Source organism: Monodon monoceros, unplaced genomic scaffold (assembly GCF_005190385.1).
Source record: "Monodon monoceros isolate NGI ecotype Baffin Bay Population unplaced genomic scaffold, NGI_Narwhal_1 Super_Scaffold_1, whole genome shotgun sequence".
NCBI classification, from domain to species: domain Eukaryota; kingdom Metazoa; phylum Chordata; class Mammalia; order Artiodactyla; family Monodontidae; genus Monodon; species Monodon monoceros.
Genome location: NW_021703765.1, coordinates 55,679,128 through 55,706,320, shown reverse-complemented (window position 1 = coordinate 55,706,320; position 27,193 = coordinate 55,679,128). Strand labels below are relative to the sequence as shown.

General features: G+C 38.2%; 1 protein-coding gene across 4 annotated transcripts in view; it reads right to left on the bottom strand.

Moving 5' to 3' along the window:
• The window catches only part of ARHGAP28 (Rho GTPase activating protein 28), a 147,893-nt gene that overhangs the window by 33,698 nt on the left and 87,002 nt on the right, over positions 1-27,193 (bottom strand). For 3 of the 4 annotated variants that reach the window (XR_003794926.1, XM_029232071.1, XM_029232095.1), the window contains exons 4-8: positions 23,788-23,880; positions 18,621-18,713; positions 10,907-10,996; positions 2,933-3,017; positions 761-903 (exon numbers count right to left, since the gene is read on the bottom strand). Coding sequence is in view for 3 of the 4 variants with exons in the window: in XM_029232071.1 (XP_029087904.1) it covers positions 761-903; positions 2,933-3,017; positions 10,907-10,996; positions 18,621-18,713; positions 23,788-23,880 (504 nt within the window). In the remaining variant the exon portion in view is untranslated. The remainder of the gene's footprint in view (positions 1-760; positions 904-2,932; positions 3,018-10,906; positions 10,997-18,620; positions 18,714-23,787; positions 23,881-27,193) is intronic. The other variant, XM_029232085.1, reaches the window with a different exon arrangement.

Here is a 27,193-nt window from a genome sequence, read left to right as displayed (position 1 = left end):
TCCTCTTCCCCTCCTTCACAGGAATGGTCCAGGCCACCTGGGGCAAAGCCTCTGCCTGATTCTAGATGACTCATTCCTCTAGCCCTGAAACTGCCTGAGCCCTGCTCATCATGCCTCCAGCCCTGATCAGCACAGAATATTCAGGACTCCACATCTTGAACTCTTCACAAATGCATTGACTGAGTAGCAAATAGATCAGTGTAGCATATTTCCTGTATTGGGCTTTCAGAATATAATTATCCTGGATATATATAATGAGGCTTTCAGGCTAATGAAGTATGTAGCTCTACTTTCCCATCCCATAATAATATTACAAATTCTTGAATTTATTTTTGATGAGTTTTTAGTGTCTGCCCTATAAGCTCTCACTTCTTATTGTTAATGACTGTGACTTTCTGACATGTGGCTTCTAATGCACAAGTAGGTATACAGTTACAGTTAGAACTGGCATCAACCTATAAGTAAAGTAAGGATAGAAAGTGCATGAAAGCACACAAGCCAAGTGGAAATCCTATTTCATCTATAAAGCAGTACGCAAGCATATACCCTAGCAACTCTTCCTCAACCCAGGGCTGCCAGGTACAGCCAGGCAGGCTGTGTACTGCACAACAAATAATGTCCCTGGTGTGATGCAACACTGATGCCTGGCCTCTCCCCATGCCCTTGTGCACACACAAAGAAATTTTTTTAAAAATCCTAGTTTGTCCCACAGAGAAGTCACAGGAAGCTAGTGGAATAATCATGAAAGGTTTTTACTTACAGGTAAAACATAGTCTTCTTTCTTAAAATCTGACTTCTTCAATTTATTTCTTTTTGGAGCCTCTGTAACCATTTCTGAATAAGATACTTCAAAGGACAGCTCTTCAGCTTGTAGTGGAATGTCCTTTTCCAGATATTCATCATCTAAAGAACAGAGGATGTGGAATTTAATACGCCATTTAATCAATCAATACCATTTACTGTAAAATAAGCACAAAATGTTTACAAGTTAATCCATAAGCACATTAGAATGTTTACATCCAGGAAAAGCATTAGACTCACCCAGAATGATTTCAGTTAAGCAATTAATGTAGTGTCATCAGATTTCCACATGAACAAACTTCTATAATCATTATCCAAGCAAACTTTCTATTTAATCTGATGTTTTTAATTTTAGATGTTTATGTCTCATGAAAAGCATTGAAGATTAATTAGAAAGACAAAAATGAAATATTTCTATATATTCTCATGATATTAAAATTAAGTCCATCCAGACCCAATGTTGCTGCTATTGGGAAAGCAAAAGCTTAAAGCAGAGGGAGAAAGGGTGGAGGCCCCACAGGAAATTCCTGCCTACTGTCATTCCTCTTGGGTTTTTCCCAAACTGTGGAACTGTGCCTCTTAAGATTTGTTCAAATTCAGTTTGCCCTTCACTGCTAGATTTGTTCAGGTGAATTAATCCTAATTCTTGTGATTTTGTATCGTTACCTGACCTCGTATGATGCACATTACAAAGCTAAATGGGTGACAAGTACTGTCCCGTATCCATGTTTCTCTCAAGTCTGAAATTAAGCCAATAGATTCCTTACCAAAAACAAGTGAAATCATTTGAGTAAACCTAAATCTGATTTTTGACTAAGAGTTTGGCTTGCCATCTTGTTTCATTGCCTGGCAAAACTGTTCATATGTCATGAAAAGAATTATTTGATTACAAAAAAAAGAGCTCATCTCTTTTACCCTCTTCTATAGACAGTGACTAAATGAAAACCAAACAGAACAAAAGGAACAAAAGATAGAAATGACAGAAGACCTAGTTAATCTCAATTAAAAGTTTAACAGAGAAATTTGTAAATCAACAAATTTAAAATTCTAAACAGTTATACTGAATTAAAACACAATAAATGGATACAGTAAGAACTTAGAAAATAATGAGGGCACAGTTAAGATTTTCACTCATCATACAGAGGCTTGCATGCAAATCAGAGTAAGATTAATTGTTAAATAAAACGCTAACTTCTTAAGGACCTATGGACAGATTCTTTGGACAGTGTTGATTATACAGGCCGATACTCCAAATCACCAGACTACTCCAGGTAGACTTTTATCTTTTAGTGGTATGAGTTAAACTGAATAACAATATGGCAGCAAATAGAATGATGTGGAATAATTTACAGCAAATCCATTCTCTTCGATTTTTCTTTTTTTTTGGAAACAGCTTTATTAAAATGTAATCCACATGCCTAGAATTCACTTATTTGAAGTGTATAGTCAACGGTTTTTAGGATATTTGCAGAGTTGTACAACCATCGATCAATTTTAGAACATTTTCATCACCCCAACTTATTTGAGTTTTGAAGCTAATGCTGCAAGTATGGGGTTCTGCTGTATCTGAGAAGACGGTGCATTATTTAGGGAAAATTTTGAGGGATCACAAAAGTGTGGCCTAAAGGGGCCTATTTCTAACAAGGAGGATTTGAGATTCCATACTGGGCCCATGCAGAGTATCCAATGCTCAAGTGGAAGAGGCCCATTTAAAAGCTAACCCTGTTACTCTGTATATCACAAGCTGCTCTGCTGCTGCATTTACTTGAGCATAATTAGAGGTTCTTGGAAGTGGTCTGCTTCCTGGTCTGCTTGATACTGTTAAGCAGGTCCAGATTACCTGTGAGAGAGGCCCCAAATCAAAGACACTGCCTAAGTGAGTAGTTTCTAAATGATGCCGTGGGAGTAAAGGTGGAAAAGATTCTGCTTCCCATGTGGTTCAATTAGTTTCGTCTGGTATGACAGATGGGCTGTTTGGAGGTGATGGGAGGAGAGGCCCGGGTGACAGAATCAAAAAGGGGAGAAAACACACTTACATTTTGCTTTCAGAAATTCACTTCTCACTGAATTGAGTGCCAGCACAAAAGCAAAAAGACACAGCTTGAGTTCAGTAGGAGTTTGTGTCACTCACCAGTCACTGCGTTCTGCACCGACTGTCCAGGGTCTGCTGAGCCATTGGAATGAGCTGGCACATCTGGAATAGTCTCCAGGATAGACTGTGAAACAAGGGAAGACGAACACAAAACAGCTTATCATAAATACAGTCTACCCTACGTTTCAACCTGATTTATGTTCTGCTGTATATTTGAATTCTTTTCACAAAAAGCAATTCTTGATTCCATGAAGGGCTTGCATCTGATTTCCTTTGTTTTCTCACTCAGTTCAGACCTGTACAGCTCACACAGTTTTCTCAAAAGAGAACTAAGTCAAGGTCAAAATAACCACATCTTCTTAAATGTTTGTTGTCATACAGTTCCTAACGTAAAAATTACAATGCTTGATGTCACATAGTTTGATGATTATTATATTTGTTATTCTTGATGCAGCTGGTCACACATTTTGGTCGTAAACTCTAAGTCATGACATAGCTAGATGGTTAGTAACAGGGATGCTGGAGCCAGATTGCTTGGATTCTAATCCTGGTTCTTCCACTTCGTGTGACTTCAAGCAAGTTACAGGACTCTCTATTGCTTAATCTCCTGATCTGTAAAATGAAGATGATAATAGAACATATTTCAACAAGTTATTATGGATTTTAAATGACTATAAATCACATGGAACAATATCTGGCACATAGTGAGTACTGCATGAGGGCTAGCTACTATTAATATACTCATACATTGACTTTTTTGCTAGGAAATACAGAGTGATAATAACTACCAACAATTTAAGTACGCTTTCTAGTTCAGTGTCCTCTCTTACTTAATTTCCTACTTTCTTCACTGCAATCCTGCCAAAGCACTGCACTCCCCTGCAATGTTATCAGAAGTTGAGTAATTAACTTTGTAGAGCTCTGTAGAGCTTTGTAGAGCTCTAACTCAGGTTGGATGGGTACTAGTAAAAACTTACACACAAATTCTACCATTTCTACCAATATAAATTTTAACGTGGAAGTTATCAGCTGTGAGTATGTGTGAGGGTGAAAATCTGCTATTCCATCAAGAACCTTTTTTATGCTCTTCACACATAAGTCTGTTCTTTTTCCCCCAGAGCCTGATGTCACTCATATTTATTTAGCAATATGAACTGAACACCTGCTTCATGAAAGATCCTTTATTATGTACTACAAATTGCACAAGGGAATCTCGAATGCTGAGCTTTGCGTTCTCTTTTTCCTATTTTATTCCAAAGGAGATAACATATCTTATTGTGTAAACAGAATGTGAATATATTGCCAACTATTAAAACACAGATGCTCAATTATGTAATTGGTGGCTCTAAAAACTAACACTACAGATTAAAGATTACCTATACACTGAAATCCTTAAAAAGATGTGGAACACTTTTCAGTGGTTTCCTTATGTTTTTCTAGAAAGAAATGCTTTATTAAACTTTGTAATAACTCATCTATAGAAGAGAACACTCCTGAAAATTGAGAAACACTCATGTAAGGCTTGAAGCTGATGGCTTGGGATCCTTGAATGGACTAAATGTCAATTTCGTAATCTGTAAAGTGGAGAAGTGCCATCTGCTGTCTGGTTTAACTGGCCTCCAGCCAGTCTATAGTATTGAATGAGGTCCCACTTTTTGTAATATAAATTATTCTGGGACTTTCCTGGGGGAAGCAGAAATTTAAATCGTGACCCTTGCTCTTTAGCTATTTATAATGAGGAGAAGAGAGTAACATTTATGGAACATTATTAAAAGACAATCCACTCTTAAGAGCTAATTTCTACACTACTAGTGTTTACTGGAGAGTAAAGGAGAGGAAAGAGGTGCCACCCAAAAGGTTTCACTGAAGAGGTGGCTGACCTTGCACTGAAACTCAAGGAATGATGAAAAGGACTTACAAAGGCAGGGAGGAGGGCAAAGCATTCAGGCCAGACATGGAATTATAAATTTCAGGTATGGAAATCTGAAGCATTTTGGCTTCATGAGAGGATCAAGGAGACCCTGATTTGCCAGGAGTTGAGACAAGGTATTAGAAAAATATGAGAAATGTGTTAGTCAAGAAGGTTTTGAAAGCCAGGTAGAGATTCTCAGACTTAGACTCATAAGGGTTAAAACACAACACAACAAACAAAAGAACATTCATGTGTTAAAGCAGGGGAATGACTTGGTGAAAATGAAAAGGAAGATCTCTCTGCCAATAAAGGGACCATGAGTTTTGAAACAGGTTGAATGAAAAGGCTCAGTGCTTGGTATTCATAATTTTAAAACATCCACTTACTCATTAAACATATTAATATTAGAATCTTTAAAATACTTTCACTAGTGATTTTAATGTATTTCAAACATAAATGCCACTCCCATTTAAAACAAACTTCCCTAGCTTGTCCATAATGGATCCTACCATTTCCCTACATGCCCAACCACTAGAGTTTCCCACTGGGGCCTCAGCTGCTTTAGGAGAGGCAAAGCTTCCTAGCTACCAACGCTTGCTCTGCTGCCCAAATCCTACTGCACTGGGATTGGAGAGTAAGGGTTGAAGGATTATTATTTTAAATTCCAACGTTTAGAAGGTTAGCACTATCTGCTTGAGCTCTCTTAAAACTAGACTTCGACTATCTGATATTTCCTTCACATTAAAGAAACACCATATACCAAATATTTTCCGTGTTCATTACTTACAGGAGAAACTCACCGACTCAAAAGATGTTTCTGACCTTCCTGACAGGCTGCTTGGTTTTTTCTCATGGTTTCAATCTATGTGTTATAACTCTATACACTAAATCTGCCTGTGCTTCAGTCATTACAGACAATAAGGCTCCCCATATTCCTCTTCTGCATCTGAGATCAGAACTGATAAATCCACCTCTTGCATCCACTGGGCCAAATTCCCCAGAGATGAACGTATATAAGCCACATTCACTGACAAATACGTAACCAATTTTGAAATTAAAAATATAATAAAAATTACAAAATCTATCCAAATGTGAATTTAAAGGCATTCCGATGCCATCTATGACATCTGAAATTATAAACTAAATATTAAAGGCAATGAGAGTAATAAATTCCAAAAATCCATGTGAATAGCCAAAGTATTATTCAGATTACTTCTTAACCTTAAACACAAGTATAATAAAGTTTAAAAATAAATGGACACCAAGGGGGGAAAGCGGCAAGGGGCTGGGGGTGGTGGTGTGATGAACTGGGCGATTGGAATTGACATGTATACACTGATGTGTATAAAATTGATGACTAATAAGAACCTGCTGTATAAAAAAATAAATAAAATAAAATTCAGGAAAAAAAAAAAAAGTTGTTGATGTAATGGATAAGTTCCGAGCAAATTCTTCTAAAAAGGGATATTCTGAAATTTTTGTGTCTGACATTAAAATGAGTATATATTTCAAAAAAAAAAAAGAAGAAAAATGTTTATAACCCAAGAGACTAGGAAAAATTATCCAAGTAGACCCAAGAATGAACGAAAAAAATTAATAAGGATTAAATAAATTAATACGATAGAAAAAGTAGGCTTAATTAATTAAAGGTAGTGACTTTAAAAAAAAATACTGCCAACACAGGCAAGTATTTACATTCTGGTAGACATAAATTTTAGGAAGAAAAAAGGAGTAATAGCTACCTTCACAGAAAATTTTAAAATTATGCACCTAAACAAATGTGTGTATGTACATATATATATTTGTGTACATATGTGTTTACACACACACACGCCAACATATATTGAAATTTTAAATGAACTGGATGTTTTGCTAGAACAAATACACATTACCAAATTCATACAAGTTGGGATTGAAAGGAATATAATCCCTAAACCATATCTATTGAAAAATTAATCAAAGCATTAGGTCTACAGTGATGCCAGACCTTGGCATAAAACTGTATATAATAGTTTTTACAGATTATATGTGTTTACACCAAAGTTTAATAAATAGCTCCAAAATACTGAAAAAGATTCAAAGTTCTCAACATGTTTGTACCAAGATTAGCATAACTCTGGTAATAACAAAAAGAAATGATATATTATAGGCTAACCCCACTTAGTAGAATAGTGGTTAAAAATGCTAAAATGGTAGCAAATCATATTCAGTAGCATAAGAAAAGAATAATATAACACAAGTAGGGTTTAACTAAGCAATGAAATTATAGTTCAACATTAGAAAAACCTATCAATGTAATTTCCTAAAGTAATTGCCTTTTAAAGAAGAAAAACAATACATTCATTTTAATAGATGATACAATCATTTGATATAACTCAATCTCTACTCCTGATGAAAGTAACTACAAGGCTCAGAAACCCAGAACAAATATTCTTCTTAATAGTGAAACTTAGAAGAATTCATGAGAAAATCAAAAATGTATCAAAAGATCTCCATAATTATTATTCAATGTTATAAGTGCTTGAGGTTGGTTGAATAAGATAAGAAAAGTAAATAAGATGAATAACTACAATCGTCCCTTGCTATTTATGGGGGATTGGTTCCAGGACCCCCAAGGACACCAAAATCCTCAAATGCTCAAGTCCCTTATACAAAACGTTGTGACGTTTGCATATAACCTATGCATATCCTTCCGTATACTTTAAATCATTTCTAGATTACTTATAACACCTAATACAATGTAAATGCTATGTAAATAGTTGCTGGTGCACAGCAAATTCAAGTTTTGCTTTTTGGAACTTCCTGGGATTTTTTTTTTTCTGAATATTTTCAACCTGCAGTTGGTTGAATCCTAGAATGCAGAACCTAAAAATAAAGAGGGCTAAGTGTATTTTAAAGATTGGGCAAATAAAACTTTCAGTATTTCAGACGATGTCTGCACAAATTATAAAATCAAATGAAAAATTCTAAGAAATAAAAAAAGAATTTTCAGAAAGGAAACTATAAGAGAGACTTTTGTGAGTAACAAAAATACTTTCCTTGTATATCCACAAAAACAGACAAGAAGATACCATGAAAAACCCCTACCATTTAAAATACCAATGAAAGCTATTAAGTTCCTAGTAACTAACAAATGAAAAAATGTGTAGGAAAAAATATGAGAGGAAATTATGAAATTTTATTGAAGGATAGAAGATACAAATGAATGGAAAGACACAATTTTTTCTCAGTGGGAAGATTCAATATTTTAAGATGTGAATTCTCTCCAACAATCTTTAAATTCAATGAAATTCTTAGTGGAGTATTAACAAGATTTTTATTTAATGGGTAGTGATAGCCTCAATGTAAGTTCATCTGAAAGAAAAAAATTTCTGAGAAGAGGAAAGAAAACTTTGATTCTAAACAATGATGGCAAACTTGTAACAAATTTAAATAAACAAAACATAGAGTCATAGTAATTAGGATAGACCCTGTATACGTAGAGAATTCACTTATCATAAAGGTGCAAATCAAACAAGTAAAAAAGATGAAAGAATGAAAAAACAAGATGTTGGTCAAACCAAGGTTATCCCCTTGGAAAAGATAAAGTTAGGTTACCTACTTTATCCCATTCCACAACATAAATGCCAATAGTGAAAGTTGTCAAGAGCCTCTGGAGTCTTGGAGATAACAGTAAATAGTCAGTGAGATTTTCCCTGACAGGCCGGCGAGATTTACCTTTATAGGCATCATGGCCAGGACCCCTGAAGCCCTTGCCTCCACTGCACTGAATCACTGGAAATCCCACCATGTAAAAGAAACTGGGGAACCAAACCGGGGTGCCCATGGCTGCTAATAATCAGGAAGCAGGGAAGTCAAAAATGTGTTTACATCATGGTAAGAAGTTCTAGAATGATTTTCAGTACAGGTGCAGAAAGAGTTAAGTTGGCATCTGTGGGCTACTTTAGCAACTAACCAATTTGTTTAACATTTCAAAGTAAAGATATTATGAGTAACAAACAATCCAAAGTAAGTCACACTAGAGACAGGTTCCAATGAAATTTTTTTGAGTGTCATTGCTGCTGAAACTTTTACTTATGTCATTATTGACATTCAATCAGTTTTCAGAAAAACAAAATGAAAACAAAAACGAAATCTGAGAGACTAACTTACCCCAGGAGGCTCTATCTATAACTGCCATGTAAGATCATTTTCTTTCTCTTACACTGTCAAACTTTCAAGGATCCTATATGTAGACAACACGTGTTCAATAAAGATTTGGTGAATGAATAAATCAATGAATCAGCAGAGTGAAGAAACAGAAAAATGTCACAAGCATTGTGGTCACAGAGCTGCCATGGAAAAGCCTAGAAAACAGGCCTACCCAACCTCCTCTTCTTAACAACTCAACGGTGCAAACACCATTCTTCAAGTTCTGCTTGGTGTGTGCACAGAACTACACACAGTACTTTCTTGCTGGCTTATAGAACAGGTGAAGTCAGCTAGCGGACAGAGAGGTCAGAGACAGGAGCTTTCTAACTACCTAACACTAACACTAACTAGAAAGTGGGGAGAACTGCTGCAGGCATGGAGCAAGACTTGCATTTTAGAGAGATGACTTGCAGCCACGGCGAGGATGAGATGGAGGGTATAAGCTAAAGTCCGGGAGATCACTTAGGCGGCTGCTTCAGTAACACAGAAAGATGATGAGTTTCCGTACTAAGGAAGTAGTTGTAGGAAAAGAGGGGAGTAGACGTATTCTAGAACTATGTACAAGATAAAATCAACAGGTGTCAGAGAAGACAGGTAGAGGTGAGGCTAAGACTTAGGGCTGAGTCTTGGGCACATGGGTACCTCCAGCTGAGACTGAAAATGAAGGATCCTGGCAAGGCCTTACTTAGAAGAAGAATCCTCGGTCACGGGGTGGGGGTGGGTGGACAGCACAACCATGTAAGGCCTACTGTAGGAAACTCCCCATTTCTAGGAGTTACCAGTTTGCAAATGACTTACTTTGTTTTCATCACTAACTGAGGTGAACTGGAGATTATCTCTGAAATAGAGATATTCTCACTTATTTGCATTCCAATGCGTGGTCTTAAATGGGAAAGTAACAGCTGAATTTAAAGCCAGTAGGTCAGAAACTGTGGGTAACCCTTAGCCTATCGGTGCTATAACCTGTAGTGAGTGCTACTGACAAAAATCACTCACATTATTTTATGCTTCTTAAATGATCACTGTGAAACAAAACAAAACCACCTCATAACCAAAAATCTAAAAACACAACAGAAAAACTCATTCACATGGGGCTAACAGCATTATCTCCCTGAACAATGGGGGTGCCCTGGGAGTGCGTTGTGCATATCAACTACCCGGTATATCAAACTGGACAACAGACGAGAAACTACTGCCCAGGAGGACGCTGAATGTGCCCTCTCCATCTGCCCGTCTTGTCATGCTCTTTTGCCTTCCATCAACTTGCCAGTGGAGAACCACTACTTTATCTAACAGGGTCTCTCACTTCTGGTCCATTATGCCACACCCTGCCAGGGCTCCTGCACAGAAACACCAATTGGGGGTTCCCAGTGGAGGTGGGGCGGGGGGAGGAATGACGAGAGTTTGAGACAAAGAAAAGTAGAAGTTCTACTACTCAAGGCCACGTGAGTGAATCTGTCGTAAGTGGAGGGTTTGTCTGGATGAGTCCTGAGATCCAACGCTGGATACACAGGTAACAGTGGGGAGCCTTCAATATCAGGAAGAGGAAATTTTAATTTATCCTGCAGGTAAAAGGACTTCTGAGTTAAGATGGCAGAGTTAGGACAGATCATCTGTATGAACTCAGACAAGGGGACAAAAGTTAACAAATCGATCCATACTTGATGCTCCTAAAGAACACTGCATCAGTATTAATTTATGGAGTCCTCTTTCAAACTGATCTATTCATTCCTCAGTTTTGAGTCTCTTTCTTCCTAATTGTTATAAGGTTGATGGGTCTATTGGCAGCTGTGGTTTCCTCACAGTGTTAGTTCAAGTTTTTCTCATCTGTTTGAAAAAAATTGCTTCTTCTTGCCTTGAATTTGCAATTTTGCCCTGACATGCAATCAGCTGGGCATGCGATGACTTACCATGGGGCCACTCCTGGGAACTGCAAAACTCCCTTCTTCATCTTGGGACCCATCTGACAGGGTAGTAATGTTGAAAGACGCATCATCTGGCTAAATGGAGAAATGAAAGCACCATTCTTATTCAGGCAAATACTTTCTAACATGTTTGTGTATTCCACTATGCGTACGTATTTAGATATGTGTGGCAATACACAGAGTTATGACTGCCAGGGCATGAGCAATTGCACCAGCCCTTCAGGGCTCATCACTGCAAACCACCTAAATGCCTGGCCCTCTGACAGACCCTGGCCCTGTGGCAGACACTGCTCTTGTCTGCCACAAATTCCATTTTCCTTAACAATATCTTGGTTTTGTTCCAGGGAGTGAGGTGTTAAACCAGAGAACTTGATTTCCAGGCTTCTTTGCAGCTAAAAGTGATCATGTGACAAGTGTGGTCAATGAGGTGTAAGTGTAATATTAAGAAGAGTGCTTCCAGAAAAGTTAAGGCTTTCCTGACCAAAAAGAGTAGGGTCAGCTGCTACATGCTCATGACAGCACTCTAGGTGACAGCCTGGAGTTGCCAGGGATCTTGCTCCAATGAGGATGATGGATGGCAGAGATGGCTGGGTCTGTGCTAAGGGGCATTACATGGCTGCCCTGTCACACTTGGACCACCCCCTCTTAAGCATCTCCACGTGAAGCAAAGCAACTCCGACTTTTCTATTACATGCAGCCAAACACAAACTTGTCTAATCTTATTTTTTTTAAACAGACCCTAGGACTATCTTTCACAGTGATTAGAATTCAATAGCAATAGTACCAAATTGTTTTTTCATTTATAAAGCTTGAAGTAGATTTTTGCTTTAGTGTACAAGGGCATTACTGAAATTTAAGAAATGAATATTCTTTTCTTTACTGAAGGAACCTTATGGCAAAATCGAATATATTCGATACTTATAAAAACATACGATATTTTGTTTTTTAAAAAACTGTCACTCATCTTTCTTGACCATATTTTCTAAATTTTCTATAGATGGTATGTGTTACTTTATAAAATAAACATAGGACGCTTGGGCTTCCCTGGTGGCGCAGTGGTTGAGAGTCTGCCTGCTGATGCAGGGGACACGGGTTCATGCCCCAGTCCAGGAAGATCCCACATGCCGCGGAGCGGCTGGGCCCATGAACCATGGCCGCTGAGCCTGCGCGTCTGGAGCCTGTGCTCCGCAACGGGAGAGGCCACAACAGTGAGAGGCCAGCGTACCGCAAAAAAAACCCAAAAAAACCCATAGGACTCTTTTTTCTTTAAAGGAACAAATAGAACAAAATATCTAGCACAAGAAATTTAAGTCAAGATGGCAAGCTGACAATCACCTAACTCCCCTCACCCCAAATCACTAAAAATGGCAGAAAACATATATATATATATATTTTTTTTTTTAAAGAAACAGATTGTTAACAGCAATGGAAACCAGCAAAGAATTCCACAGCTGATAGAAATTTCTAGAAGAAAAGCTAATAGAATTGATTTGGTAAAATAAAAACCTCTACTTGAAAATAGCATAAAAGAAAATTTTTTAGAGAGGGAAGAGAAAAATAACAGAATGTACAAAGAGTAGGAAAGGGCCACAGGCAAATAGTTAAGAGCTGTTTACAAAATATCGATAGAGGTCAAGTAGACCATCCCTCTTTAAATATGCAGACAGCCCCTAAATATAACCCTAGAACCGCCCCCCCCAATTCTGCCTAAATAAAATGAACTAACTGCCTTGAGGTGGGTGGGCTCCTAGTTTGAGTACAGTTGACCCTCTGTCTCCACGGGTTCTACATTTGCAGATTCATCCAACCCGGATGGATAATATTTGAAAAAAAATTCCAAGAAATTTCAAAAAAAACAAAACTTGAATTTTGCATATGCCAGTAACTATTTATATAGCATTTACATTGTGTTAGGTATTATAAGTAATCTAGAGGTGATTTAAAGTATTCAGGAGGGTGTGTGTAGGTTATATGCACATACCACACCATTTTATATAAGGGACTTGAGCACACATGGATTTTGGTATCCTGAGGTGTCCTAGAACCAATCCCCCATGGTTACTGAAGGAGGAAGGGTCTAAAAGAGAAGGCACTTGGGAGACCACAACAAAAGAAATGGAGGGGTGACTGAAAATGAAATCGGCTTTGCCTGGATGAAGAATTCTTCATTCCCTTCATCAGTTTTGCATTTGGGGAGTGTTTACTGCACTAACCCACCTGCCCCCTCTACGCATCTTAAAGTTAAGTACACCCCAGTCACTCGCAAAAAACAAACCATCAACAATTTTGGCCTTTTAGTAAAATCAACCTACTCAATTGCAGAGGAAACATACAGCAATTCCCTCCAGTAATCAATCAAAATTAATAAAGACTTGCATTATGATTGCAGACAACTTTAGGGGCCCAGGGATGGTAGTTCCACCTGAAAATGTGCTGGTGTCTTCTGCCTTGTTGAACACTTTCAGCCCTGATGGAGGCTTTGGTGGGTCATCCCACCCTCTTGCTGTGACAGGATCCTGATAGACAGGGGTACGGTGGAGGGACTGCGGAGCTGGACTTGAAAAAACATCCAGGATCCATAGTCTTGGTGAGAAGCTCTCCCTGCACTGTAAGCTTGGGGACACTTGCTGTCACCCGACAGGAGATGTGCGCTTCCCTAATCAGATGGTGCTTGCACATGGGCAGGACTCCACGGCTTGTATCACTTACTGCTATGCATTCCAAAAGCTAGCATGTTCTCCACACAAGATGTTCACATTTGGAAAATAACTGGGAAAAGCTAAATTTTTGTTTCTTAGTTGATACTGAAAATAATGAAAAACAATTTACATGGTAATCTGTTATTTTTCCATATGTGCTCACCCACAAGGACCAAGCTTTAGTTGACAACATCCTCCACTTAGGATACATGTTCAAAAAATTAGTTTCTGTTGTTGTTGTTTCTGCCTGTAGATGCTTTCTTTAAAAGATAGAATTTAGTTATTTTTGATTTACTGAATTATTCCTAGCTGAGTTTAAGGGTTATGGGTGATGGGGCTGAGGGTGGCTTGTTTGCCAACAATCTGAATTATGTTGCATCTTTACCAAAGAGAAATGAGAATATACATCCTTTATACTAAATGAATGTATTGGCGGCGTTATTCGTAATAGCGCAAAACTGGAAACGGTCCACATGACCATCATCAGGTGAATAGATACACCAATAATAGTATATTTACACAATGGATTATTGTTAGTAATAAAAGGACTACATTTCTAATACACGCAACAAATGGATAAATCTAAAAATTATTCTGAGTGAAAGGAGCCAGACACAAGAGTGCATATTAATCTCAATAGGGTTTGCCTCTGCAGGAGAAGGAGGACTGACTGGAAAAGGCCTGAGAGAAATTTCTTTGGTGATGGAAATGTTTTCTATTTTGACTGACTGTAGTTATATGAGTGAAAACACTTCTTCAAACTGAATTATATACCTAAAATGCATGCACTTTAAAATATATATATATATCAATGAAAAAGACACAGAAATAATCTCATTCCTTACAAATTATATAATTCTTATCTTCAAGGGGCTATTGCTGCTATGAATCAAGAACCTACAGCTACCATAATGGGTAAATCAGAGAGAAAAAAGTTGTTCTTGGGAAATAAGAATATGTTTGCTGAAATGTACAAGGAGTAAGACAAGCTTAAAAAAAAAAACAGAATCATGACCAAGAAAAAAATTACTAATCTGGAAGATAAAGATGAAGAAATCAGAGCAAACAGATTAACAGGAGAGAAAATTTAGGAGATACTGAAATTCAATTCAAGCAAAGCAGGAACCATCTAATATGTGTTCTAGAAGGGGGGAACATAGAAAATGCAGAGAAAAAAATAACTTAAGACATAATAGAAGACAATGTCCAGAAACTGAAGAAAGAAATCAGTTCTCAGAAAGAATTCACTGAGCAGTCACCAAGATGAATGAAATAAGGGGCTGATTCTTGTGAAAGTTCAGAATTCCAGCAATAAATTCAAAAAAGTTGTAGAGAGGGCAAACACAAAAAGCTTATTTATAAAGGAATAAGGTTCAGGCAACCAAAGAAGAGAAAAGAAACCCAGATTGTCATGTAAGAGTGCAAGAGTAGGTCAATGAGCAATATGAGAAATGCCACTGTGCAGGTTCTCCAGGAGAGCTAAGGTTTTCTGTTAACAACGAACAGTCACTTGGCACATGTTCCTAATGGGATCCAGAGTTTGCTAACCATCTTTTAAGTTTAAGGATTAAATCCACATGTTATGGTGGCAGCGTGAAAGGAAAAAGTTAGAAGTTTCGTGCTAAGGTTGGCAGTGCATTGCACTGCAGTTGTACTAGCCTTGGTTTATCCACCATTAGTTGCTCACTTTGTGATTAAAACAAACTCCTACTTGTTTAAACCAAGGTTCCTTAGATTTTCTTTACTACAGAGCAAACACAGATGCAATTGATCATTTTTAACAGAAGGTATGATTGTATTTTGCAGTGAATTATAAATCAATAGCAAATGTAGCTATTTGAGTTTGACTTAAGACATTGGAAATAAACTAGATGGAAATAAACTAGATCGACTACTTTGCCCTTGAGTTAACTAACACCTCTAATGACTAATTCATTTATGTTGACTACACATAAGGAAAATGTTTCTTTTATCTATACAAGTGATTTGTAGAGTAGTTTGTAAGGACTGTAGACTGGGTTGTAAGCCTTCTGTACAGGTTGTAAATTTTCTGTAATCTTTTGTAAACGCCCAGATTTAGTCGCATTTGTGATCTAGAGTCAAGATTCAACCATGTATAATATATAGACAATGGACGATCATCTATATTATAATAGACAATTCCTTTATTGTAAGTAGCTTATTGCAAAATAAATGTGTTGGATATTAAAGAAATCATAAAATATTATATGGAATCTTTTGTAAAGGTTTCTTGAGATAGATTATAAAGTATACAATTTGATGAGTTCTGACAAATACATAGACCTATGAAACCATCACCACAGTCAAGACAATGAACAAAACCAGCACTCCCCAAATGTCCTCACGCCCCTTTGTCATCCCTCCTTCCCTCTCCTCCTCACCAACCCCTAGGCAATCACTGATCTTCTTTCCCTCACTATAGGTTATTTACATTTTCTGTAATTTCATATAAATTGAATCTTTTTTGTCTGGCTTCTTTCACATGGCATAATTACTTTAAGATCCATCCATGCTTTGTATATCAAATGTTCATTGCTTTTTATTGCTGAGAAATATTCTATTGTATGGATATATCACAATTTGTTCATATATTTAGCTGCAGGTAAAACTGGGTTCTTTCCAGTTTGGGGCTATTAAGCGATAAACTTTTGTGGATAAGTCTTCGTATGAATATATATTATCTATGAGTAGAATGGCTGGGTCTATATGGAAGGCATGTGCTTAATATTTTAAGAAACCACCAAATTATTTTCCAAAGCGGATGGACCATTTTACATTCCTACCAGCAATGTATGAGAGTTCCAGTTGCTCTGCATCCTTAGCACCAGTCGATATGGTCAGCTTTTTAAATTTCAGCCATTCTACAGGGTATGTAGAGCTATCTCATCGTGGCTTTATGTGCATTTCCATAATCACTAATGATACTGAGCACTTTTCATAAGATGATTCACCAGCCAAATCTCTTTCTTGGAGAGGTGTCTATTCAAATCTTTTGCCCATTTTAAAAGATGAGGAAAGACCAAACAAAATTTTATCACTGGAAAGCTCCAACTATGTTCTTGAAACAGAAAGTTGATTTGTTTTCAAAAGTAGAGGATTTGTGTGATAAAGTCGAAGGAACTAGGACTTCCCTGGTGGCCCAGTGGCTAAGACTCTGCACTCCCAATGCAGGGGGCCCGGGTTCAATCCCTGTTCAGGGAACTAGATCCCACATGCATGCCGCAACTAAGAGTTCGCATGCTGCAACTAAAAGATCCTGCGTGCCGCAAAGAAGATCCCACGTGCCACAAGTAAGACCCGGCACAGCCAAATAAGTAAATAAACATACAAACAAATAAATAAATGTTATTAAAAAAAAAAGGCGAGGGAACTAAAGCTTGGAAATACCAGCAGAGAAAAAACTGTGGATAATTTTAATATAAAAAGAAAGAGTTGGGGCTTCCCTGGTGGCGTAGTGGTTAGGAATCCACCTGCCAATGCAGGGGACATGGGTTCGAGCCATGGTCTGGGAAGATCCCACATGCCAGGGAGCAACTAAGCCTGTGCACCACAACTACTAAGCCTGCGCTCTAGAGCCCACGAGCCACAACTACTGAGCCTGCGAGCCACAACTACTGAGCCCATGAGCCACAACTACTGAAGCCTGCGTGCCTAGAGCCTGTGCTCCGCAACAAGAGGAGCCACTGCAATGAGAAACCCATGCAACGCAATGAAGAGTAGCCCCCGCTCGCCACAACTAGAGAAAGCCTGCGCGCAGTAACAAAGACCCAACACAGACAAAAATAAATAAAATAAACTAATTAAAAAAAAAAGAGTTATGTATTATTTCTGTAAACAATAGGGATTATATTCTGGAATAAAATGGGAGAGTTAAGTCAATGACCAAGCCTTTCTCTCCTAAAACCTAGTAGAGTCAACAAAACATAATGAAAAAAAGAAAAAAGAATCCCAGCAACATTCACACGAGTGGTGGTCAGAGAGAAATATTCCAGGAATAATGTAAATTCTTTTCCAAAATCCGCCTCCCTCCTAATCAAATGGAGACACTTTTGAAATAGACAACTACTATCTCCTCCAAATCATGAGGGAAAACAACTGAAGGTGTGAGAAACCACATCTGGGGTCAATATGAGCAGAGCCCTTGAAACTCAGTCTCTCCCCAACACCATCTCAGTAGGGAGGAGGGAACCTATTGGATTCACCATTTTGCTTTTTTCTACCTGGGAGGAAGTTAGGGGAGGGAATATGAGGATGGAAAAATTAAAGGAAAGGTAGAGTACATAAGCTCCACCAAGGGAGAGAAAAGATAGCTTAGGATAGAAGTGCAAGTAAAAACAGACGTGAGAACAGGCTCTGGCTAAACCATAAATAAAGCAATCTTTCCCGTTTGTAAACTGACAGAAGCTGGATCTTTCTCCCAACGTTTGCCTGACTTTGCCCTCCTCTGGGTTAAGTGGGGAGTGGAAGTGGCTCTGGGGAAAAGCAGGGGGATGGGGAAGGGGAGGGCGCTAGACACCTAGGGTGAAGAGTGTGGTCAGAACTAAGATGCCTGGTGTTCGCCCTGCACCAGGGAAGCAGTGGACAACCTGAGGGCACCTACTGCTGTCCTGTGACCTGATGTCCATAGCTGGTGGAGCTGTGACTCAATGGAACCAACACTCTTATGAGAATTTTTCAAAATAAACGAAAAATGGAAAGGAACTAAATCTGTCATAAAGAAATGCCTACCATCGTTGGTTTTCTGGGTTTGTATCTGTTTTAATAGAGCATGTAGTTGTTTGTGGCTTTAACTATTAAACTCGGGTCCATTTACTGCTGAACGGCTTCCTACAAATCAAATAAAAGTAGATAGGCATGTTGACAGCTGTAGTTGTCCAGCCACCTGAATTATGTTGCGTTGTTTTGAAGTTTTGCATGATTGTCTTGAAGGAACGGCTTCTTTTTTCATCCCTAACCCCAGTTCTCCTGCTATCACTTACCAAGGAACCACTTGTTTTGATAACTCCTGGCAGCTCTTTTTCCTCCTGGGTGTCGTCCAACTGACTAGGATGGTTGTCACAGGTATCGCCTGGCTAATGAAAGAAATGAAAGTCATTTTTATCCAGGCATATCTTTCACTATGTGATTGTTTATTCAATTATACATTACGCTAGAATCTGTATAAATGCACAGCCATGTGGACATACACAGAGTTAATGACTACAGTGCAATTGGTAGCATTCACCAATTCCTCCAAAAGGATATTGAGCCTCATAAATATCATGCACTGCAATAGAAATGAGTCTCGAGAGCAAACACTGCTACCTGCCTGCCAAAACCCACTTTTCTTTTCTTCTTTAACATATGAATATCATGATCTTGCTCCAAGATGCTGCGTGTCTATCTAAAAGGACTAAGTGTGATCATGTGATGGTTCCGTCCAAAGAGATTCGAGTAAAACCCTACTTGGTAGAGTACCCAGGAAGGCTAATGTTTTCTTGTTGAAGTGCATGGAATCAGCTAGCTGATGCTTCTCCCAGAACATGGGCATGGTACCTGTGATGCCCAGACGTCCTGTAAGCATTAAATACTAGCCTGTATGCTGAGTGGAACAGAATGGAAAGATAAAAAACAGAATGGAAAGAGGGATATTAGTCAAGCCAGCCACAGACGTCTTATTTTGTAAGGAAAATAAACCTCTAATTGTCTAAGTCAGGAAGCTTACTGATTAAACTATGCTACTTCAAAATCAGACTTTATGACTGTATTTTGGAGTGATTTAAAAATCAAAAGCAAGAGTATTCAGGGTTTTTTTCATTATGAAACTGGAAAAACATTAGACTGATTATCTCACAAACACATATGACTGAACCAAATATTTCATTCCCATCACTGAGTATTGGAAAAGCTCTGATTTTCACTACGCAGCAAATGGATTTGAGACTATTCTAATTGTGATGTGCTGCACTATAGGCCTTGTGCATATGCTCTAAGATTTTTAGCAGCATTTGTGATATAATGGCATTTCCCAGAATAAGATGCAAATATTCTACTCCATGATTAACGCAACTTTTTGCAAAATTCAGCATACTGGATATTAATGAAAGAAACTTTTACATGAGACCTTAGAAACATTTTTCATCCGGCTTTTCCATATTTTCTAACTTTCCCCCAATGTGTATGTATTATATTGCTATGAAGAACACACATCTCTTTGGAAGGGGAAACAATGCTGAAAAGGCAGTACAAGAAAACTTAGGTCAGGATGGAGGTCAGAGAGTGTACCACTCTCAATCACTCAGAATTAGAGAAAGGGCGTATTTTTTAAGTATAGCTCCAAGAGCACTGAAAACCAGCAAAGTGTTCTAATAACACATTAAAAATTGTCAGAAATTCCTGGAAAATAAAAAGTAAGTAATTTATTTCATAATTGTAAAGAAATTCTCAGCCTAAGGATAGCATAAGACAAAGAAAGGGCAAATCCACAAAAAAGCAAACAAACAACCAATCTTAGAGTGACAACCACACAGGACAAGAAGGGGCCCCAGGGCAATGGCTAGGATAATTTATTGTAAAGTGTTTCCTTAATGGAAGGGCCCGACCGAACTCCCAACAGTTCCCTTTACACTGAACAGCAGACAGCAGCCACGTATGGACCCAAGGAAAGCACTCTGAATGAAGTGAACTACCTGCCTTGGGAAGATGCCCAGGGTTGGGACCAAAACAGACCTCAATATCAGGTCACTCTGGACCTTCATGAAAGACATGGATGGGAGAATAAAAGGAGAACATGAGTTTTGTCTGGGAATGATGTCATTTGCCACTCTCCCTTTGGCATTGAAGGTACATGCATGCGTGTATTTGTGTGTGTACGTGTGTATGTACATGTGTCTACGCATGCACACATGCACGGACTCACCCATGTGTGCCGTTAAAATAACGTCCATTCACAGACTGCTCACATACCTTACTGCTTACACAGGACCCAAAGTCAGCCCTCTTATTCAATAAAGAGCCCTTTGGGAAAACATCTATATAATGGCAGAGAAATCATACAGCAATGACATATCCTAAAAGTCGTTAACTAGTCAATCCAGACCATCACTAAGGATCATCAGCCACTGGAGAAAAATCAACACTATAAAAAAGTCAGCTGTGGAGAAAATCAACATTTTGAAAAATAAGTATAGTGATATACATTCTGGGAGAAAGATAATTGAGGGAAGAGAAAAAGGCTTATAATGATTTAATAATTTCAGAGAGATCTGAGAGACTATTGCAATCATAAATCAGGACTAACTATAACAATAAAGGGTAAATCAGTGAAAAAAGGAGGAGTTCTTATGAATTAACAGTATGATCGCTGAATTTAAAAATCAACAGGGACCCAATTATAACCACTCATGACAAAAATGAGAATTAGGTTTCCACAAAATGATGTAGACAAAATCTGCTAGCATACAGAACAAACGGAAAACAAAGACATGGGAAATATAAGAGACAACTTAAGAGTTGTGTGAGTTTAATGTAAGAAATGAAAAGAAGAAGAGAGAAAATGGAGATAATGAAGTAAAAGAAATAATGGGAAAAGAATGTTCAGAACTGAAAGGAAACATGTTTCAGAAACAAAAAGCTGAGTGCTGGATCATGATAAAAAAAAAAAAAAAAGATTTCATATCCTGATGGCAGTTCAGGTCTCTAACAACAAAGATAAACCTAAAAGCTTCCAGAAATATAAAAATGAGAGCAGGATGCAAATAAAGGAATGATTTAGAGAGGCATCAGGCTTCTCAACATTAACACTATATGAAAAGCAAATGGATTAATATTTACAAATTTCTGAAAGAAAATGATCAACAGCCTAGCACACTGATACTAACCAGTTTAGGATTTAAGCTTTTTAGTTATTAAAATTTAGTATCCAGAGATATTTCTTGCCAGATTTGCTCAAAGGATAAGAGATGCAATCTGCTAAGAAGATGTAACAGTTTGTAATATATGTGATTATGGAAATTAGTATTTCTACTCTTCTCTGTGGTCATTCTGGCGGGCTAGCCCTCATCCTCCTCCAGGGATAAAAGCAGTACTGCTTTCTCATTCTATAGACTGGTGAGTAGTTCAGGGGTGTGGCTGGAATACAACTTAATCGTTCTCGTTCACCTCAGTGGGAGATTTCTTCATGTGTTTCGTCACCACACTTGCCTTTAACCTTTAAAAGATGACAAGACCATCAAAGAATTGAAATAAAAGGGATAGTGATAAAAGAGAAAAGAAACAAAATAAGCATAGACTCATCATGAGAGTCCATGGCTGGACGTGGAGTGTCAATGAGGCAACAAGATCTAAAATAAGACTCACTCTTACACGTTGCCTTGACATCCGGTAAAAGCGGGAGGGCCGTAAGTGGTCTAAGCCCAAGTTCCCCTCCCACTTTGCTCCCTCAGATAAGGTCCCCTAGTAAGACAACACTCCTTACTCAGGGGGCCAGACACAGTTCTTGCTTATCCCTGAGTAGTGGGTTTCAGTTTCCTGTCCACCCATGGAATTATTCAAACAAGCCAATCCATCCTCTGTGAGAACCAAGGGGGCACTCCCCCCTTGATACTACAAAGCCTGGTTGTTCACTCTGTTCCCAAGTGCACCCCACATGTGGCTCTGTATGGTGTGTGGTGTCCTCCCTCCCTGGGCTGTGAGAACATGTAATAAATTGCTGTTGTCTCATTTTTCCAGTGTCAGGGGTCATGTGCTGAGCCATCCCTATAACCCCAGGGTGAAGAGGAGGCAATCAAAACAGTAGGTAGAGGCAGGTGAGGTGAAAAGCTCATAGAAATCGTTCTTTGAAAACACCCCGTGTCTACTCTGACTTGCCCCTCCTCTAGCTGAGAGAAGAGGTAGTGGCTGCTGTGAAGGGGAGAGGGCGGGCAGAGAGGAACAAATGCCTGGATCAAGTGTCCTGGCCGGAAGGATGGTATAGAAGACTCCCTGAACCGAGGGAAAAATCTTCCAACTCAACAGAAAATGTAAAGACCTCTGACTAGACAGAGTTCACACTGTTATGAGAAATGCAGTGAAATTAGAAAAAAATTAGAGACAAAAATCTGAAAACAGGATTGCTCACAGCCCCAGCTGACCACCCTCCACCTCCAGGCCTTGACCTACCCTCAGGCAACAGAAGAGCAGCCAGAACACAAACTGGCCACATCCAAACCCTTGAGCAGAATTTTGGAAGGGACCAGGGGCTAGCCTGTATCGAGACAATTGCAAGATGTGGACAGAGTGCCCCACATAAAATATATGCAAGATGAAAGTAGACTGTAGAGAATCTAAACATCATCATCTCATCATCAATCAGATCAAGAATGGTACAGGGGTTACTCTTAGAACAACAAAGAATCCCTCTTCCTCTGCCAGGAAAGAAAATAAAGAGCTAAAGAGAAGGAAACACACAGAAGCATGATAGAGGAAGGTCTCTTACTGTAAATTTTCTGCTGCCATGAGTCCAGGTGGAGGAAGATGTCAGGAACCCATGTCCTTCTCAGGGTGAAGGGTCACCACTTCAGTAAGAGGACTCAGGCCTCATGCCAGGAGGTACAGATCACAGCATGAGATTCATCTCTTTCACTGAAATAGCTTCACTGACAGTTTGGAACTCAGATCATCACTCTTTGAAGTTTGCACTAAACTGGGTGAGGTGGGCTCTAGATAAAACGTGTTTACCTCCTGTGCAAGATTGTGCACTTTTCCCACTTATTGTTACACGTTCAAGATGCTATAGTGCTGCATCCCACAATATATTTACATTTAGAAAGTAACTTAAATGTCAAAATATTTCTTACAGTGACAATTAAATTAATTTTGAAAGATTTACAGAAGGTAGCATAAAATTTTCCACTATGCACTCAGCAAAGAGAACAATAGTTTAGCTGATGACCTCCCACATGTACTGACTTCTGGCTGTGGCTGCAGCTGCAGCTGTGATTGTTTTTGTTATTGTAGGTACAAGCAGGCCCCATAGAATTTGCGGATTTAACTATTTAATCATTCATTCCTGAGTCTGAGTCCCCTTTTTTCTTCATTGTTACAAGGTAAGTAGGCTTTTTTTTTTTTTTAAACTTTCCAGGCTGCCTTGAATTAACCACTTCTCCTGATCCCCTTGCTCTGTCTTACCAGTTGACCATTTCTGCAGGGAACTGCTGGCATCCCTTCTTCATCTGGGTTCACATCCAAAAGAGGAGCTGGGATACAACAAAAATCATCTGGCTATTGAGAAAAATGAAAGTGCATTTTTATTCAGGCATGTTCTCCCAAGGGTAACTGCATTTAATCACGTGTTACGCATACGATGTGCACATTCATACAGACATGTTGAGACACCCACAGACATGACTGCCTAGGCACTGATCACTGCATTTGGCCACTTAGCAGCCAGTCCTGGGAGCTCACCACACACCAGGCCCGGTGACAGACACTGGTACGTGTGGAAGATCCTGTCAACCACCTGCCCCAAACCCAGTCACCTGTCTTCCTTAATAGGATCCTGATTTTTTTTTTCAGGAACTTTTGTGTACAATGAAAAAATATCAATTTCCCAGGCTCTCTTGCAGCTAAGTATGATTGTATAACATTTCTAGGCAATGAGAGGTAACTGGAATTCTACCAAGTAAGATTTCTGGGAAACTGAAGTCAGAGAGATAGAGTCAGTTGGTACAAGCTCCAGGAACCACCAGGAACATGGGCATGGTGGCAGGAGTGGCCCAGCCCCCTTGGCAAGCAAAAGAATGAAGGCCACATGTGAAAGATAAAATAGAAAGATGGAAGGAAGCTGGATCTACGCTAAAGCAAAGATCAGTTTCCGCTGAAAGAGAGAAAAAACAAATTCATATTTGTATAAACTCATGATTTCTTGGGTTTTCTAGGCCATGAAGTCAAATATATATGTGTGATATAACATTTTTTTAAGGACTGTATGCCTATATTTATACAGTTAATTATGAGTTAGTCCCACCTTTAACTGTTTATCAATTATGAAATTGGAAATATATTAGATTGACTATTTTGCTCAATTAAATGTGTTACTGAAGGTAATAACTGATTCACATCTTCTGAATATTAGAAAAAAATCTGTTTGAGCACTGAACTTCTGCTCATGATGAAATGGATTGTAGACCTTGCATTATGTATCCAAAGGGTGATTTAATATCTGTGATTTAGTGTATAAGAGCTCTACCAAAACAAGGGTTAAATATTCTATTCTTTTATGGTTAGAATTTCACTGAAAATTATATTCATTGGATATTTAATTAAATCGTAAAATTTTATTTGGGCCCATAGAAATTCTCATTTTTTACCTCGCTTGTCCATATTTTCTAAGCTTCCATTAAAGACGATGTATTACTTCTATAATAAGGGAAAAAACACATTTTTTGAAAGGAACAAATACTACTGAAAAATCAACATAGGAAAATTGGATCAAGATATCACAATGCACATACCACATTCTCCTCCCCCTGCAAATCACTCAAAATGTCAAAGAGATACCTTTCTCAAAGAGTAGATCTAGAAACCACTAAACATTTCCATTAGCAGAACAGAAATTGTTGGATGCTTCTGGAAGATAAACAGCAAGCAAGAGCGGTTTGATAAGGGTAGAGAAAAACTTCGGCCTGAAAAAAGGTATAAGAGAAAAATGTGTGGAAGGTAAATGCTGATCCAGAAAAAGCACATATCCAGAATGAAAATAAAAACAGCAGGAAGGCATTGCCCAATTCAGAAGGCAACAGCTGTTTAGAAGAACAGCAGGTAGCAGCTAAATGTAATTCCAGGATAAAACCCAAGTGTCCCCTTGGTGACAGAGTGACCACCTGCCTTGGGAATGGTAGTGGCTGTCCTAGTATGGGTGCGGTGGTCCTGGATAGAAAGAATGTTGAATTGCACTTTCTTGGGGCCTTCTAAAAGGATATAGACAGGAGTATAAAAAGGAAAGTTGGGTTTGCCTGAAAAGGAAACAAATTATGATTCTGCAGGATCTTGTTACTTTGGCATTGATACCATATTTATTTCTTAAAGTGAAGTGTGACAGTTGACACTGACACACTTCACCACTCACACAGGCCCAGACTCCTGTTTTGGGGGAGAGTTTTTGGGAGAAAACGGGTCTACATAACTGCATAAGAAATATATGACCACTACCTATACTAATCAATCAGTCAATCTAGTTCTCCATTAATGAATATAAATCAATATCCAAAGATTAAAGTTAATTGAACAATAGCAATGTAATGATGCCAAAAATAAACAGATGACCCTGAAGGAAAGAGATAATTCAAGGAAAAAAAGAGAACCTTGGAATTTAAGGTTTAATTTAATACCTTCAGAGTGCTGAGAGGCTACTGCGGCTGAGAAACAAGAACAGATCACAAAATAAAGGAAAAATTAGGGGAAAGGAGGGGCTTCAGCAAGTTCATAAGAGGACTATTAAAGTTTTAAAAATTAATGAAAGGTAAAAGTGTTAATACAACCAAGGCCAAATTAATGATATAAAAGATGAAGTTGAAGGGCCAGCCGAGAATGTAGAGCAAACATACACACAAACAAAGCTTGGAAAATAGGACATTTAAGAGATATTGAGATTCAATCAAAACAATGAAACAATCATCTAACAACAATCATCTAATATCCAGAAGGAGACAGTGAGAAAATGAAGGGAATAAATACTTGTTTTAAACGTTAGAAGAAAATACGCAGAATGAACAAGCTGAAGAATGAAAGAGCTCACTTGTAGTGACCAGGATGAATTCTTTTAAAAAGGAAAACGGCTAAAATTTCAAGGTTCCAACAATAAAAAGTGAAATTCACAAAGCTTCCACACTTGTATATAAAGGAATGAAGTTGATGTAGATATTGTGCTTCCCCACAGCAATGGTGTGTGAGAGAAGATAACAGACAAATATTTTCAAAATTCTGAAGAAAAATGATTTTGAACCTGGGATTCTATATGCAAAAAATTAAGAAAAAAACTAGGATAATCTACATATTTATTTTTTAAATTATTTATATCTTCATTTGGTGAGTATAATGGGTCAGATTCATAATTCTAAGATTAATGCAAAATTACCTAATGCAACTTGTAATGTTAAAACTTCATTAAGAAAATGGAATGGAAACTTTATGTAATTGTTCTATTAATGTAGGTAAACGATGACAAAGACAGAAATAAAGAATAGGAGAGAATAAGGAAGGGAGAGCGGGGAAGAGAAGAAGGAGGAGGAGGAAGGAACTGGTATTCATGACGTCAAATTCAAATCGGAAACTTAAAAGTTTAGGTACATTTCTAAGAACCTCCAAGTCTATTTACCTGCAGAAGCAGATCCTGAAGTTTTTAGGAAAAAACAATCTTGTGGAAATGTTTATTAGGACTTACATATTGTAAATATACCATATTTTTAAAAGGCTGGCTTTATATGGCTTTTTACATTTTTGACAAAGAACAATGTGAATTTTTAAGCAGCATAATACAATGCCAGGCTTTCCCTGACTTCCAGATGCCCCACTTCTCAGGACAGCACAAGACCTC